General features: G+C 39.1%; 1 protein-coding gene across 8 annotated transcripts in view; it reads right to left on the reverse strand.

The window, feature by feature from the left end:
* Positions 1–17,518, reverse strand: part of AHI1 (Abelson helper integration site 1) — a 209,137-nt gene that overhangs the window by 151,618 nt on the left and 40,001 nt on the right. For all 8 annotated transcript variants that reach the window (XM_043456928.1, XM_043456931.1, XM_043456929.1 and 5 more), the window contains 4 exons: positions 14,777–14,962; positions 11,584–11,736; positions 7,195–7,327; positions 2,524–2,647 (listed from right to left, as the gene is read on the reverse strand). In XM_043456928.1, coding sequence (XP_043312863.1) covers positions 2,524–2,647; positions 7,195–7,327; positions 11,584–11,736; positions 14,777–14,962 — 596 coding nt within the window. The remainder of the gene's footprint in view (positions 1–2,523; positions 2,648–7,194; positions 7,328–11,583; positions 11,737–14,776; positions 14,963–17,518) is intronic.

Here is a 17,518-nt window from a genome sequence, read left to right on the forward strand (position 1 = left end):
AAGGGCGTTTCAGAAGTTTGTGCAAGAGGCAGAGCGTACTGTGGCAAGTGCACACGAGAAAATGGGAGGTCGGTGAGGGCCATGCCTGTCATGCCATGCTAAGGAACCAGCACATTTTTCAAACGGCAGTGCCAATCAAAGACTTTTTAAAGTCAAGACATTATGAAAGATGGTTTTGGAAAGGATTTTTGCATAGCAGGGGTGGAGGAGCTAGAGGGTGAACACTGGCAAAGCTTAGCAGCAACAGTTGAAGCAAAAAGATAACAAGGGCTTGAATTAAGGCAACAGCAGTGAAGACAGAAGGAAATGTGACAGAATGGGAGCCTTTTAGGAGGGAGAATTGATACAGCTCAGAACTACTTAGATGAGAAAAAGAAAGATGAGTCTTACTTTGAGTTCCCAGCTTGGGAGGCACTTAAGGAGATGCACTTAAAAATCTGGAGATGCAGAGAATGGACTTGTGGCCACGGTGGAGAGGGAGAGAGGAGAACAAGTAGCACCAACAGAGATACACTATCAGGTGTAGATGCAGAGCTGCTAAGTTGCTTTGTAGCACAGGGAGCCCAGTCGGCTGCTCTGTGATGACCTGGAGGGACGGGATGCGGAGGGGAGGGAAGCTAAGGAAGGAGGGGATGTATGTATAATTATGGCTGATTTGTGTGGTAGAAACCAATACAACATAGTAAATTTTTTTAAATATTTAAATTTTAAAAAAAAGAACAAAACAAAACAAAAACTATATGAAGGTTAAAAACAGAAAACAAAATTTGGTGATTTCAGATTTGGATTTGCGGTACCATTGGGCAATCCAGGCAGAAGTGTGTTAATAGCTGAATTTGAAAAAGAGAAGGAGCTCAAAGTTATTAGCACACAAGTGAGATTCAAAGCTGAGGAAGATGAGAGAGAGCAGGATAAGCACACCAAACCACAGAAGACACTGAATAAAGGATCTTGGGGACCCCTATCTCTTTGTTAAGAGAGATGAACAGAGATACACAAGGGTAAATTTATGAACGTGCGTGCTAAGTCGCTTCAATTATGTCCAACTCTTTATGACACTATGGACTGGTGGCCTGCCAGGCTCCTTTGTCCATGGGATTTTCCAGGCCAGAATACTGGAGTGAGTTGCTATTCCCTTCCTCAGGGGATCTTCCCGAACCAGGGATTGAACCTGCACCCCTTATATCTCTTGCATTTGGCAGGTGGGATTTTTACCACCTGGGAAGCCCAAATTTATGGATATTAGGTGGTAAGCCAGAGAGAAATATAGGAATTTCATGTCTGGTTAAATTACACTGTAAATTGAAGGTAGTCATTTAATGAAAGTGGGAAGACTGTATAGAGAACTTAAGATTGTGCAAAGAACTTGAAGCATGGTAAGATTTGGTTGGATCTGCTGCTAGAGGAATGAGAAAAAAATAGCTAAATAAACATAAGCAAAAGGATTGCTCGGCAGAGATGAGAACTTATGGATGTTGCGACTCTCAAATCCATAGTTAAGGTCTTACCAAGGTTCTGCCTTTTTCTCTAGCATAGCTTGGCGTCAGACAGAATGGTTATGCTTGAAAGAACAAGAAACCAGATGGGTTATTGAGGATGTTGTTAAGAGGGATTAATAGTAGGTTCCTAGTTCTCCGGTGGCTCAGACAGTAAAGAATCTACCTATGCTGCAGGAGACCAGGTTTGACTCCTGAGTCGGGAAGCTCCCCTGGAGAAGGGCATGGTGACTCACTCCTGTATTCTTACCTGGAGAATCCCATGCACAGAGGAGCCTGGTGGGCTACAGTCCATGCGGTCGCAAAGAGTCAGAGATGACTGAGTGACTAACACTGCTACTTCTTAAAACTGGAAGGGGTTAAATTATTTTAAGACTGACATTCTGAAAAATGCAAATATTTGAAAATCTGTTACAGTCTTAAAATGCAAGATGCATATTCGTTTACTGACCCTACATCATGCATTGAGCAGCACCATGTCTTGGTCTGGATCCAGCTAAACAGTACAGGTGGAATCCCTGCCATCAACAGCTTGTATTCCAGGAAAAATAATCTCAGTTGTTTAATAACTTCAAGGTATTAATCAAAACTGTACAAAATGACCATTTAAAGACAGTGAGGATTAGAAACGTTGTGTGTATATATATACATATATATGAAATATATTTAACAGCATGTGTTTAGGAAGAAGTTTGCATAACTTATTTAATCAGTGAGTCTGTATGATGCATATTTATGACAGTCCCTTGATAAGAAAGACAAAATTGAAACCTAAGAGCAGTTATACCACTTTACATTCTATTTACATTCTCTTGGAGGGCATGCAGCATACACAGAGGATGAAATGGTTAGATGGCCTCACTGACTCAATGGGCTTGAGTTTGAGCATCCAGGAGTATCCAGGAGATACTGAGTGACAGGGAAGCCTGGCATGCTGCAGTCCACGGGTTTCAAAGAGTCGGACACAACTTAGTGGCTGAACAACAACACGCACAGAGAGCAGTAAGTGCTTCTGAAGTGTACTGACCTGGCAGTGCCGTCAGATGACGCAGTGAGAATGTAACGATCGTCTCTGGACCAGCAGAGATCGTAAATGATATTGAGGTGGCCACACAATTCTCTCATGAAACGTCCAGAAGGAATTTCATACACTAATGAAAACATTCCCCAAATTAGTAAGTTTCCAGAGGTTTCTTAACTGAATAATATAAAAATTCATCATCTATAATAATTTGTACATAAGGTAGCCATTGTCTGTAAGAACATTATCACCAAAGACATTTTCAGTATGAAAAAAGGTCAAAATCTACTTAAAGGTAAGTTTTCAATTGCTTTAGATACAAGAACTTAAATACCTAAAATTTTATAATATGCTACAGTTAACAATTATTCTGATCTCTTTTCTTTTTTTTTTTTTAATTTTCCCCCACCCCCACCCCTCTGATCTCTTTTCAAAGCAATCCTAATAACCTTTGATAATCAACTTATTAAACAGATAACTTTTAAATTGCAATTCACTTCAAAGATTCTGTAATTTGGGCTTTTATGAATAAAGTATTATTTTATCCAAAAATCAATCAAATTTCAAGGAAAATTTAACTACTCGAAGCAATGAGAAAATTAAACCCTGCTACTGTGAGAGAAAAATTCTAATACTAAAAATGATAGGGGAATTAATAGAGATTTAATCTGATAAACAAGGCATTGTGGTATTGTTATGCTATGTATATAGTAAAACCTTCTAAGAACAGAGAACAACAATTTCCAAGTCTCTACTTCCACCTAGTGGTAAAACCAACTGCTGTTTAAAATACTAAAAAGTACAGAAGAACTTCAGCTATAGCAAAATAAAGACTCTGGAAAATCTGCTCTCCCACAAAAGCAACGAGAACACTGGCAAAAATTGTCAAAATTAGCTTTTTCAAAATTTTGGGAATTAAAGGCTTATAACAATCTGAGGAACATTTTACTAAAGAAAAACGTATGGGTCTTGAAAAGCTTTTGCACTACAAAGGAAACTATAAGTAAGGTGAAAAGACCGCCCTCAGATTGGGAGAAAATAATAGCAAATGAAGAAACAGACAAAGGATTAATCTCAAAAATATATAAACAACTCCTGCAGCTCAATTCCAGAAAAATAAATGACCCAATCAAAAAATGGGCCAAAGAACTAAACAGACATTTCTCCAAAGAAGACATACAGATGGCTAACAAACACATGAAAAGATGCTCCACATCACTCATTATTAGAGAAATGCAAATCAAAACCACAATGAGGTACCATTACTCGCCAGTCAGGATGGCTGCTATCCAAAAGTCTACAAGCAATAAATGCTGGAGAGGGTGTGGAGAAAAGGGAACCCTCTTACACTGTTGGTGGGAATGCAAACTAGTACAGCCGCTATGGAAAACAGTGTGGAGATTTCTTAAAAAACTGGAAATAGAACTGCCATATGACCCAGCAATCCCACTTCTGGGCATACACACTGAGGAAACCAGATCTGAAAGAGACACGTGCACCCCAATGTTCATCGCAGCACTGTTTATAATAGCCAGGACATGGAAGCAACCTAGATGCCCATCAGCAGATGAATGGATAAGGAAGCTGTGGTACATATACACCATGGAATATTACTCAGCCCCTTAAAAAGAATTCATTTGAACCAGTCCTAATGAGATGGATGAAACTGGAGCCCCATTATACAGAGTGAAGTAAGCCAGAAAGATAAAGAACATTACAGCATACTAACACATATATATGGAATTTAGAAAGATGGTAACGATAACCCTATATGCAAAACAGAAAAAGAGACACAGAAATACAGAACAGACTTTTGAACTCTGTGGGAGAAGGTGAGGGTGGGATATTTCAAAAGAACAACATGTATACTATCTATGGTGAAACAGATCACCAGCCCAGGTGGGATGCATGAGACAAGTGCTCGGGCCTGGTGCACTGGGAAGACCCAGAGGAATCGGGTGGAGAGGGAGGTGGGAGGGGGGATCGGGATGGGGAATACGTGTAAATCTATGGCTGATTCATATCAATGAAAAAAAAAAATTGAATAATAGAATCCCATATAAATAGAATTAAAATATCATGGAACATTTAAAAAAAAAAAAGTATGAATATTGGCAACAACAGTGAGCTCTGTGGTGTTTTAAGTTGTCCTGTTCCCATTCTCCTCTCCCAAGCTCCAGAGTCGCCCTGAAAACCAACAGCCTCGAAATTGCAAAGAACAGCAGCCTCGCGTCTATGAGATGGGGCAGAAGAGGCCTAAGGACCTCCAAAGCCCATCCCCAAGACAAAACTGTGGGATAGTTGGGCAGCTTCCTGCAAGGCTCCATTCTCAGGGCCTGGCTTTACCTGACCTGGTTCTCAGCCTGCTCTGGGCGAACAGTCCTAACCCTGGGGGGCATAAAATAATTCATAGTGTGGCCCTCTGAGGCAGTGATACCAGGTAGAGCTAAGCAGAGACTAGCCAAAGAACTCAAAAGGAAATACTGGGAATGAGATGTCCACAGGGTACTTTGAAAAGCTCCAGTATATTCCAGGGAACTGAGAAGAACATGTACACATGAAAGGCCATGCACACACTTGTGCAAGACAGACCTGAACGGCCTTGTATCTTACTGGGACTGCCCTGGGGAAGATCTGTGCAAACAGGAAGTGAAGGCGGAGGCGAAGCTGTAAACTCTCTACTTTAGCACTGGAAACCTATCCCAACACACACAGATGCACGCACGCACACACACACACACACACACACACACACACACACACACAGCCCTTCACCACTGACAGGGAAACCTGTTTACTCAAGGATATTTAAAAATCCCTCTCTAACCATCAGCTGACCACCAAGCTAGCAAGGCAAAAACTCCAGGGGTAGCACCTCACAAGGAATAAAGACTAGGAAAATAACTATACAGATAACAACAACAACAGATCCCAGCTGGGCAGATGGAGGTGGGTAAGTAAGGGAATCTGATTTCCAGAGTTGCCACACTGTTATATTTAAAATATTCAGTGTTCAAGGGAGACACACACACACACAAAACAGGAAAGTACAGCCACAAACAGGAAAAAAAGCAGTCAACAGGAACTGTCAATCACACTGCTTTCCTAGTTAAATCCTTTCTTAAAAGTATGTACAAAGAACTAAAGAAAACCACATCTGAAGAACAAAGGTGTGAGAATTATTTCTTAGCAATTAATAGATAGAAGTTATAAAAAAAGACCAAGTAGAAATTCTAGAGTTGAAAAGTACAATGACTGAAATAAACAATTCACTAGAGGGGCTCAACAGCAGATATGAACTGTCAGAATAATCACTAAACTTGAAGACAGTTCAATTAAGATTATGTAGTTAGAGGTGCAGAAAGAAAAAAATGAAGGAAAATGAATAAAGGTGCAGAGACCTGTTGCATAACCATCAAGTGCACCAACACAGAACTGATGGGGGTCTCAGAAGAAGAGAAGAAATAGAAAGGGACAGAAATAACATTTGAAGAAATAAAGATGAAAAACCTCCCAAATTTGTGAAAAACATTAATCTGCACATCCTACGAGCTGAACGCATTCCAAGCAGATACATCATAATCAAAAACCAAAGACAAAGATTCTTCTTTTTTAAAAAATATTTTTAGATTCAAGCTGTAAGTATATCTAAATTCAAGTTTTTCTTAAAGCATGAAGTAACACATATTTATCCCGGAAATGTTAAAAACATACACATTAGAATGAAAATAATTCTTTCACTGCCCAGTGCATAGTGAAAAAAAAAATCACTATTAATACTCTGGGGGTATGTTTTCTTAAGAATCTTTTTTTCCCCCAATGCATAGCTTTAAGTGAATGTTAACAACAGCAAAATAGCATAGTCATAATCAAACTACATGGTAACTTTGTACATCTAAAGCTAACATTATTTCATATTTACTTAATAGCTGATAATCAAGCCAATTATGAGTCCCTGCGGAAAAAAACAGCCAATCAGCTCCGGAATAATAAACTGTGAAGCTGAGGAAAACTCAATGTCAGTGCTCGGGGCAGACGTCTGTGAAGAGCTGGCTACTTCCTGCTGAGATGAGCTGGTTTTCACCATTAAACAAGAAGAGAAAGTATTTCATGCCTCTATGACTAGAAGAGCATGAATGGCCACTGAAAAAATATCTCTAATGTTACAGAAATAACTTGTCAACGTGGTTTCTCCATTTGTTAAAGGTACTTTAAGAGTAGGTCTTTGGCCTCTCTGCTGATCTACTGTAATTAAAATTCTTCATCTAGGTATTCCTGAGCCAATTTCTACTGTCTTACCACATAACAAATTTGAGGGCTTTCTTAATCAAATTCTCACTATTATCAAAGGACTAAAATTGGACTAAAATTCCTCAAGAGATTTACTAATCCTATATGCTGCAAATTTTCTATACTTAAAATAGAAAATACACAAAGAGTACCTCTTGAATACTTTAAAAAATTTATCATCCTTCATTTGATCATTCTCATTTTTATTCCTGGACATATACTGTATAGTGTAAATTATTAAAAAAGAATTGTGACTTTAATTGAGGAAATCTATTTTAATTCAGTAGCATGGGTGGATGACAAATTAAAATTTCAATGAATTTTAAAAAACAAAAAAAATCCTCTCATAGTCTAATATTAGACTAAACAGATAGGATCATTACTCACAAATAATGGGATACCCATCCCGGCTGGCACAGGCTGCTGCTAATATTCTTCCATTGTGGGAGAAAGCAAGACAAAAGCATCCTCGCTCTCCTGCATTTAGTGAGAAGAGGTGCTTGTTTGGGATACGGCAGGCCTGCAAAACATACACTTTATGAATACAGATGAACAAACATTAAATAGGAAAGCTAGTTGGCAACTTCAATTATTGTAGCTGGTGCAGTTTCTGTTTTTTTAAAAGGTCCCTTTACTGTGAGGCAGAGGAGGAAGAAGGCAAGTAAGCAGAATGATGGAAAACCAAAGTAAATTACTTCACTTTCAAAGCAGACAATCAGTTTCAATTCTCCATAAAATTGAGTGAATTTATACCCATGCCTAACTAGCACTATTCACCCAAAAGGTGAACACAAAATTTCAAGATCTGATACTCCTAAAGCTATCACTACCAGATTATTTTCATATAGCCACAAAAGGGAATGTGTGTCACACCCTTCTTTCATGACAGCAACTAATAAGTGATTTTTGTGGAACCATAAACTTGTCCTGAGTCTACAGATGCCATATAGACCCAGCTGAAGTCCAGGATGTATAAATATTCATCCTTTCTTTTTTCTCTTAAATAACCATCATTTGTAAAGCCTTCCAAAATGTATTTTTGGAGTAAATCAATCACTTCCTATTGATTTCTCACTCACTATTTTTATTAAAATTCCTTCATCATTTTTATGTTTTCATTCATTATTACCAGATGAAACCAAAACTTATTGTGTATTAACAGCTATTGTAGAAAATACTACTTGCTTTTATTTGTCCTAATTCTACCTATTTCAAACTTTGGTGAGCCTTAGTTCCTGTGTTTCTTTCTTATTATTCAAAATGTATATTTGGCCCTTATGATATGCCATGAATGTGGTACTTTTATTACAAGTATCTTTTCATATATTCATCATGAGCTTCCCAGGTGGCTCAGTGATAAAGAATCTGCCTCCCAGTGCAGCAGACACAGGAGACGCGGGTTTAATCCCTGGGTTGGGAAGATGGCCTAGAGTTAGGACATGGCTTCCCACTCCAGTATTCTTGGAAAATCCCATGGACAGAGAAATGTGGCGGGCTACAGTCCATGGGATGGCAAAGGGTCAAACACTACTGAGCGACTGAGCACACACACGTGTTCATCACAGCGAACCTGTGAGTAACTACCAGTACTATATAAAGCTAGTAAGTATTATTCAGAGGGTTAAGCCCAGCTCAGTCAAAGACTACTGACTCAAGGACCTGCTTTCTAGATGGGAACCAGGTTCTCACAAGTAGCATCACAATTTAGCAGCAATATGAAGAGGCAGAATTGTGAGCAGCTACTTGAAAGGTGAAAAATTCAACAGACATCTATTAGGTGTCAATAATGTACCAGATACCAGCTTTCCAGCCAGATGATTTAGATGATTAGAAAAGGGAGATAAAAAGAGGTCAAAAGTTGAAGGAAAAGTTAGCAGGTTTCATAATCACTTGCTGCTGCTCTTAGAGGAGGAGGTGTAGTTAAGGAAAACTGTGCCTCATCACTAAAGCCAAAACACTAAAAGCACCATCATTTCACTTGCATTCCCAGAATAAGACGCTATACTCAGAAGAGGCACCTGATGGACATTTAATAACAGCAGCAAAGGGCCTCAACGTCCTCAACTCTCCACTTCTTTACTACTTTGTCAGTCACTCAGTCACACTAGGTCTTTCCTTCTTTCGTATTCATGTCTTATTCCTCACTTTTGCCACCAACATCCCAAGGTCGGACCCCTCTCACCTCACACCTCAGTGACTGCAATGGCCACCTTCCTCATCCCCAAGGTCAGACCCCTCTCATCTCACATTCAGTGACTGCAATGGCCACCTTCCTCATCCCCAAGGTCGGCCCCTCTCACCTCACACCTCAGTGACTGCAATGGCCACCTTCCTCATCCCCAAGGTCAGACCCCTCTCATCTCACATCTCAGTGACTGCAATGGCCACCTTCCTCATCCCCAAGGTCGGACCCCTCTCACCTCACACCTCAGTGACTGCAATGGCCACCTTCCTCATCCCCAAGGTCGGACCCCTCTCACCTCACACCTCAGTGACTGCAATGGCCACCTTCCTCATCCCCAAGGTCGGACCCCTCTCACCTCACACCTCAGTGACTGCAATGGCCACCTTCCTCATCCCCAAGGTCGGACACCTCTCACCTCACACCTCAGTGACTGCAATGGCCACCTTCCTCATCCCCAAGGTCGGACCCCTCTCACCTCACACCTCAGTGACTGCAATGGCCACCTTCCTCATCCCCAAGGTCGGACCCCTCTCACCTCAAACATCAGTGACTGCAATGGCCACCTTCCTCTCCTTCTGAGGTATCCTATTTCAAGATCCACTACACGCCATTGTCAGCATTGGGACAAACTGTTAATCTGTGCTAAAAGACAACTGTTATCACACTTCCTTCTCACCTGAAACCTCCCACTTTTCCTCAGTCCCACACAATCAAATATTAGGCTACCCACCGTTTGAGCCACCTCAGAATGTGGGCCTACTCTATCACCACCACTTGACCTCTTACACAAACTCGGATTTCCCGCCCACCAAGCTTTGAGTGCCTGAGGATACAACAGGTGCTTCCCCGGTTATGTATAACATTGCCCCAACATGAAATACTCTCCTCTGTCCTCTTCACTCACTCTTAACCTGGCCACTCTTTAAAGTCTGTCGCAGCCTCCAGCAACCTGTTGAGTGAACCCTCACTCCAGATCACCATTTACTTATCAGACATTCTCAAACTCCTTTCATTTCAGGGTGCTTTACAGTCTTAAAAATTTTTTGAGGATCCTCAAATGTGGCTATATCTACAGATATTTATCATATTAGAAATTAAAACTGAGAAATTGAAAAACCATTTGTTAATCATTTAAAAAATAACAGAGCAAGTCCATTGAATGTTAACATAATTTCTTTTCACAAAAGATTTCATAAAATGGAACTGTTCTATATTTTTGCAAATCTTTTCAATTTCTGGCTTAATAACAGGTAGCTAGATTTGCTTAATAAAAGCAAAACTGCTTCTGCATATCAGATATCATTTAGCCTTGTGATATCAGATCTCATTTAGCCTCTGGAAAACTCTAGCGTGAGAGAATTAAAGTAAAAAAGACAGATTAAATCATTACAGAATCATTAGAATTATTATGATCTTATTCTGAAAATAGACTAACTTTAACAGACCCCTTGGAAAGGTCTGAGGACTCCCAGCAGTCCCTGAATCACACTTTGAGAACTGCTCATCTAAACAATTATTTTTATATCTATATTTCCTGAAGAGTTCTTTGCAGCATACCTGATAGTGAACAGCACAGTAACTCCCATGTTCCCAACTGATGTGAAAGGTCCCCACAGGCACAGTCTAAGTATTATTCTCTCCATATTATTATGTGTAAAGTGTTTAAAAGTGACCTTAAGATGTATCTGTAAAATTGGCCTCAAAAAGAAAATTAAATATGATGCAAAACAGAACATGAAAAGGTCTAGGAAAACAGTTACTCTTAAGTATATAGTGAGTCTATAAAATGAACCACTCCACTCTTTATGGAAACAAATAAGAAATTAGCGAAACTTCACCAGTAATGCTTCTTGCCACCGCAAAATATGATAGCCAAGTACAAAAAATTTTAGTGAAAGCTTAAATACTGCTCAACTTCTGGTAAAAGGATGTACACATACCTGTCTCTATCAAAACGTGATTCAGGAAGAAGCCAGGGACTGTGAAAATTTCACGAATCTGAAAACTGTGGATTTATGGGCTGAACTGTGTCTCCACAACTTCCTACTTTGAAGCCCTAAACCCAGTACCTCAGAATGTAACAGTATTTGGATACAAGGTCTTTACAGAGCAGATTAGGTTAAAATGAGGTTGCTAGGGTGAGCCCGAGTCTAACAAGAAGATGAGACACCAGCAATATACCCACACAGAGAAAAGGCCACGAAGAAGCAGGGAGATGGCAGCCATCTGCCAGCTGAGGGGAAAGGCCTCAGCACAAACCAGCCTTGCAACCCTTAATCTGGGACTTACAGCCTCCAGAATTATGAGAAAACAAATTTCTATTGATTAGGCCAACCTGTCTGTGATCTTTCTTATGGCAGCTCTGGCAAACAAATAAAACTCTCCATATCCCCAAAGAAGTTAAGATAATATCTGTATGCACACGATAGGCACTCTATTATTATTTACCAAATGAATTAATAGGCAGACAAGATCATAGCTAAAAACAAGGATAACCTGAAAGTTTTAAGTAGCAAGCTAGTTACCCTAGGAGCTGATGGCGCATTTTAAAATAAATATCTAAATGAATCCAGTGTCAGTGAACACTTCACCTGCCCAGGCAACCGTTTCCACTTCACCACTTCCTTTGAATCTTCTAATCCAGGCTCTGTGTCCACTGAACTTGGCTCATGGTGTCGCTCACGGTACACTGGTTTCCCCTTTTCTTCCTGAAGAGCCATCATAGAACGGTAAGATGGCTTTACCTAAGTACGTACAGAAAATGAGAAAATGTATGTATCATGTTAATCTTTTTCTCTTTTCTAGCATATATGACTTTGAAAATATTGAAATAAACAGTATACTATGAAAATGTTTCAAAATGTAATCCAGAAAAAAAGTTCTACTTTTATTTGTACACTATTTAAATAAAATAAAATGAATGGACTTCTCTAATAGCTCAGTTGGTAAAGAATCCGCCTGCAATGCAGGAGACCCTGGTTTGATTCTTGGGTTGGGAAGGTCTGCTGCAGAAGGGATAGGCTACCCACTCCAGTATTCTTGGGCTTCCCTTGTGGCTCAGCTGGTAAAGAATCTACCTGCAACAGGGGAGACCTGGGTTTGACCCCTGGGTTGGGAATATCCCCTGGAGGAGGGAAGGTCTACCCACTCCAGTACTCTGGCCTGGAGAATTCCATGGGCTGTATAGTCCATGGGTTCCCAAAGAGCTGGACATAACTAACCCTGATGCTGGGAAAGATTGGGGGGCAGAAGGAGAAGAGGACGACAGGGGATAAGATGGTTGGATGACATCACCGACTCAATGAACATGGGTTTAGGTGGACTCTGGGAGTTGGTGATGGACAGGGAGGCCTGGTATGCTGCGGTTCATGGGGTCGCAAAGAGTTGGACACGACTGAGCGACTGAACTGAACTGAAGCAACTTTCACTATCACTTTAAATAAAATGTCAGTTGCTTGAAATTACAGTCCTAAATCCAAAAGCCTTAAAACAAGGAAAGGATAAAACAGAACTCCAATGAAATAGTTTTAGTTACTCTGTCCCTTTGTTTCTGCCTCTTCACCAATACCTGCCAGATGGTATATTATGGCTCTGGCATTGTACTATGGCATCTCTGCTTTAAGATCACAACATAAAGACCTGATGTTTTTAAATCCTCCATTTCTTTTTTAATTTTTTTATTTTTTCCATTTATTTTTATTAGTTGGAGGCTAATTACTTTACAATATTATAGTGGTTTTTGTCGTACATTGACATGAATCAGCCATGGATTTACGTGTATTCCCCATCCCGATCCCCCCTCCCACCTCCCTCTCCACCCGATCCCTCCGGGTCTTCCCAGTGCACCAGGCCCGAGCACTTGTCTCATGCATCCAGCCTGGGCTGGTGATCTGTTTCACCCTAGATAATATACATGTTTCGATGCTGTTCTCTCGAAACATCCCCCCCTGGCCTTCTCCCACAGAGTCCAAAAGTCTGTTCTATACATCTGTGTCTCTTTTTCTGTTCTGCATATAGGGTTATTGTTACCATCTTTCTAAATTCCATATATATGTGTTAGTATGCTGTAATGTTCTTTATCTTTCTGGCTTACTTCACTCTGTATGATGGGCTTCAGTTTCATCCATCTCATTAGAACTGATTCAAATGAATTCTTTTTAATAGCTGAGTAATATTCCACGGTGTATATGTACCACAGCTTCCTTATCCATTCGTCTGCTGATGGGCATCTAGGTTGCTTCCATGTCCTGGCTATTATAAACAGTGCTGCGATGAACATTGGGGTGCACATGTCTCTTTCAGATCTGGTTTCCTCGGTGTGTATGCCCAGAAGTGGGATTGCTGGGTCATATGGCAGGTCTATTTCCAGTTTAAGAAATCTCCACACTGTTCTCCATGGTGGCTGTACTAGTTTGCATTCCCACCAACAGTGTAAGAGGGTTCCCTTTTCTCCACACCCTCTCCAGCATTTATTGCTTGTAGACTTTTGGGATAGCAGCCATCCTGACTGGCGTGTAATGGTACCTCATTGTGGTTTTGATTTGCATTTCTCTGATAATGAGTGATGTGGAGCATCTTTTCATGTGTTTGTTAGCCATCTGTATGTCTTCTTTGGAGAAATGTCTGTTTAGTTCTTTGGCCCATTTTTTGATTGGGTCATTTATTTTTCTGGAATTGAGCTGCAGGAGTTGTTTGTATATTTTTGAGATTAATCCTTTGTCTGTTGCTTCATTTGCTATTATTTTCTCCCAATCTAAGCGCTGTCTTTTCACTTTGCTTATAGTTTCCTTTGTTGTGCATAAGCTTTTAAGTTTAATTGGGTCCCATTTGTTTATTTAAATCCTTCATTTCTTAAAATAGATTTAATTCCATTCAAACCAATGAAAACCAACACTGTGGTCACAGTTTACAATATCAATACAGAATATGCAGAATGGCCTGAAATGTTTTGTGGCAATGAGACAAAAGCAAAAGTTTCACCTCATTTTAGGACAAATGTTTGCTAAGATAGTCATAATTTTAATCTATATACAACAGAAGTAGAAATATTACTTGTTGATTATTTGAATAATAGTGTAAAAAATGTGTCTATAATTCATGGGTCTGCAAGCTGTGGTCTAAATATAGCCAATGACATTTTTGCAAATAAAGTTTTATTCAAACACATCCAAAACCATCTGTTTAGTTATCATCTACATATGTGTATGTAGCTACTTTCACCTTACCAAGGAAAGGGTGAGAGGCTGCAACAGAGACTGCATAGCCTGCAAAGCCTAAACTATTTACTGTCTGGTCCTATTTGTCAATTTCCACATTGCAGTCATCTGCCTGCAATGCAGGAGACCCGGGTTCGATTCCTGGGTTGGGAAGATCCCCTGGAGAAGGAAATGGCAACCCACTCCAGTACTGTTGCCTGGAGAACCCCATGGACAGAGGTGCCTGGTGGGCTACAGTCCATGGGGTCACAAGAGTCAGACACGACTTAGTGACTAAACCACCACCACACAATAAGTCATTCTTTTATCTTTAATATTTAAAGATCAGCATTATTTTTTTTTAAATTCTTAAAATTAAAATCTATATTTAGGACTTAAAATTCATTAAAATGTCTTTTAAGTATCAGCTATTATAGGCTTAATATATAATCTCTGAAGTTTCCTTTCTATTTCAGACATCTATTAAAATAATTCTAAAGTTTTTATCTGTATAGAAATAGAAACCATCACCCCCACCCTTTAATCTCAACAACAGAAGATATATTTTTTGCATGTGCTATTAACTTACACATTCTGGAACTTTCAATCCTCTTACAGTTACATACAATGTTGATGGATAATGATTTCTTGGACATTTTGACCACCACTCAAAAACCTCAACGACATTTGACTGGGATCGAGGCTTAGTAGGTGGGTAATACAGTTGCAAGCGAAGTTTTGAATTGATGTTTACATTTCCATTGGCTCCTAGAAGCTTAAAATGAGAATTCAAATGAAATGTTACCTTCATTGAAAAGATGCCCAATAAAGCAACAGTAGACAGTCAAAAATTCATTTTAAAAAGATTAATATGGCATGCTGAAATTCCTCATATTTGTAAAGAAAAGAAAAGAACACTGACACAGTCGGTTAAGCACAGTTTCAGGTCATTTTGACGAGGTAACCCAAGTGACATCCTAAGAGCTATCTTTTCCTCTATACAACTTCAGACCATTGGTAAAGCATTAACATTATTGTGGCAGGTGTTACCTTGTACAAATAAAGTGATCAACACACATCTGTCTGTAATAATACCAACAAAGATTAAAATGCATATTATTTAAACACAGAAACAAATTTCCCATTTGTTCAACATCAGTATTTTAACTGATAAAATTTCATGGTTAAACTTCCAAAATGTCAAAATTATTCTAAAAGAGAGCTCCATATTATGTTTTCAAAATGTTTTGGTCCACCTTCTTAAAAAGGTCTATTCAATTTAAGAAACTATTAAGACAACATATGTTTAAGCTAAATAAGTGGACACCCTTAGGAGAAAAATTATCTCACCAATTCAAAATTAGGTTCTCTTTCACTAGACTGTGACTGTTAAGTAGAAAATACCTCTGTTAACCTTTGTGTCCTTTACAAATTAGTAGAGACAGTTGAGAGCTTCTGCAGCAGTTCAGGCAGAACATGGAAGTGGAAAACTAGAGTAGGAAGGGACAGGGTACAGGGAACATTTAATAACTGTTGCTGATCGTGCGACTTGGTAAGTAAACGGGGGAGAGCCAAGAAAGATGCTTAACGTAGAACTTTCTGTGATGACGGGCACGCTCTCAGCTTGGGCCATGCAATACAGTGTCCCTAGTCACTTATGGCTGCCGAGTACTTGAAGTGGGGCTAGTGCAACTATGGAAATCAATTTTAATTACATTTAATTTCAGCTCATTAATTTGAATTCAAACAGCTACATATGACTTGTAGCGACCAAAACAGATAGGGCAGCTTTAAGGCTGTAAGCCTGGGAGACTGGGCAGATGGTGGTGCTACCAAACGAGGTAGCAGATGGGGAAGATATAAGAGATTTAGGGAGGATGTTCAGTTTGGCGGAGTCAGATAGCTATGGGTCACCCAAGCTGAAATGTCTGAATTTTGAAGCATACACAGGAAAAGTGGGTCTAAGAAAAGTAGATTAAAGATGAAATCATGAGCAGGACTGATATTAAAGAGATAGGTGGAAGACCAAGAAGGAAACCAAAGGAAACCGAAGGAATAGGATAAAGAAAATCAGGAAAAAACAGTGTCAAGAAAAACCAAAGTATCAAGAGCTTCAAGAGCATGGTATTATACACATAAGTATGACAGGTAAAGAACTAGAAAATGTTCAATAATTTGGCAAATAGAAGCTTTATTAGCTGAGGCAAAACCCAGATTTGCACTGTGTTCAGGAACAAGGTATCAATAAAGAAACAAAAGTTAGCAAAAATACATTTCATCTTTTCCCCATCCCTGTAGGAGAGGGTGTAAAGTCAATGGAGGTTGTAAGCTGAGGGGTGACATTATGAAATAGAGGGATAAAAAAACAGTTTCAAACTGAGCAATTGAGATGTTCAGTCATTAAATATTAAGCACTCATGATTCCTTTCATAAACTGTACTATCTGCCTGAAGCTTATCACAAGGCAGTAACATAATTTTTAGAAGGTTATTTATTCCCCAGATTCTAAATCATACATTCTGTAAGTTGTTTTAATATTCACTAGCCAATTTAGTTTATATAAGTATGCTGCTTAGTATGAGTAAATAACTAAGATTCAGCCAAATCCTGCCATTATGATTACAAAACATATAATGTGAAGCGTGAATAAATAAGGTTTTATCATTTTGTAGTTTAACAGATGAGTCATATACATGTGCTTAAAGAATCAAAAATGCCTCTACCTGAGAATTAGGATAAAGTCTCATTTATATCTGGACAAAGTTCTTTGGGGTTCATTTGGACCACTATGATAACTTCCTAATTATCTAGGACATTCCTAGAACCAATGGTACAGGTATTAAAACATGTGCACTGTAATCTGATTCATGTCACTTTCTTGAAGATGAGTTTTTTTAGTCAGTTTCCATATATTTATTAATTCCCTCCATAGATACTCATGATAGCACTTCCTGTGTGCCATTCACATGCAGGGAATGCTATTACAGAGAATTTCAAGAGTAATATATTAAATGCAAAGAGATTTGGTAAAATACAGACCAAAATAGGTTCTGTTCAACAAATAGGCCAAAAAGAATTGCCAGTGACTTGAAAACTTACAGTCTAATGAAAGATATATACATTTACAACAGAGGACGCACATACAATAATGTACCCTTTACTTCTGACTGCATGAATAAATAAATAAAAATCTGTATAACACTTAAAAGATAAAAATGTTGTGAAATACATTGTTTCCCAAGTGCAACTGACAGTAAATATGGCAGTTCTGCACAGACCGTAGCATAAAAGTAATGAAAGCAGTTTCTAATAAGACCACAAGGTGGCAATG

The sequence above is a fragment of the Cervus canadensis genome, chromosome 33 (genome assembly GCF_019320065.1).
Source record: "Cervus canadensis isolate Bull #8, Minnesota chromosome 33, ASM1932006v1, whole genome shotgun sequence".
Taxonomy (NCBI): domain Eukaryota; kingdom Metazoa; phylum Chordata; class Mammalia; order Artiodactyla; family Cervidae; genus Cervus; species Cervus canadensis.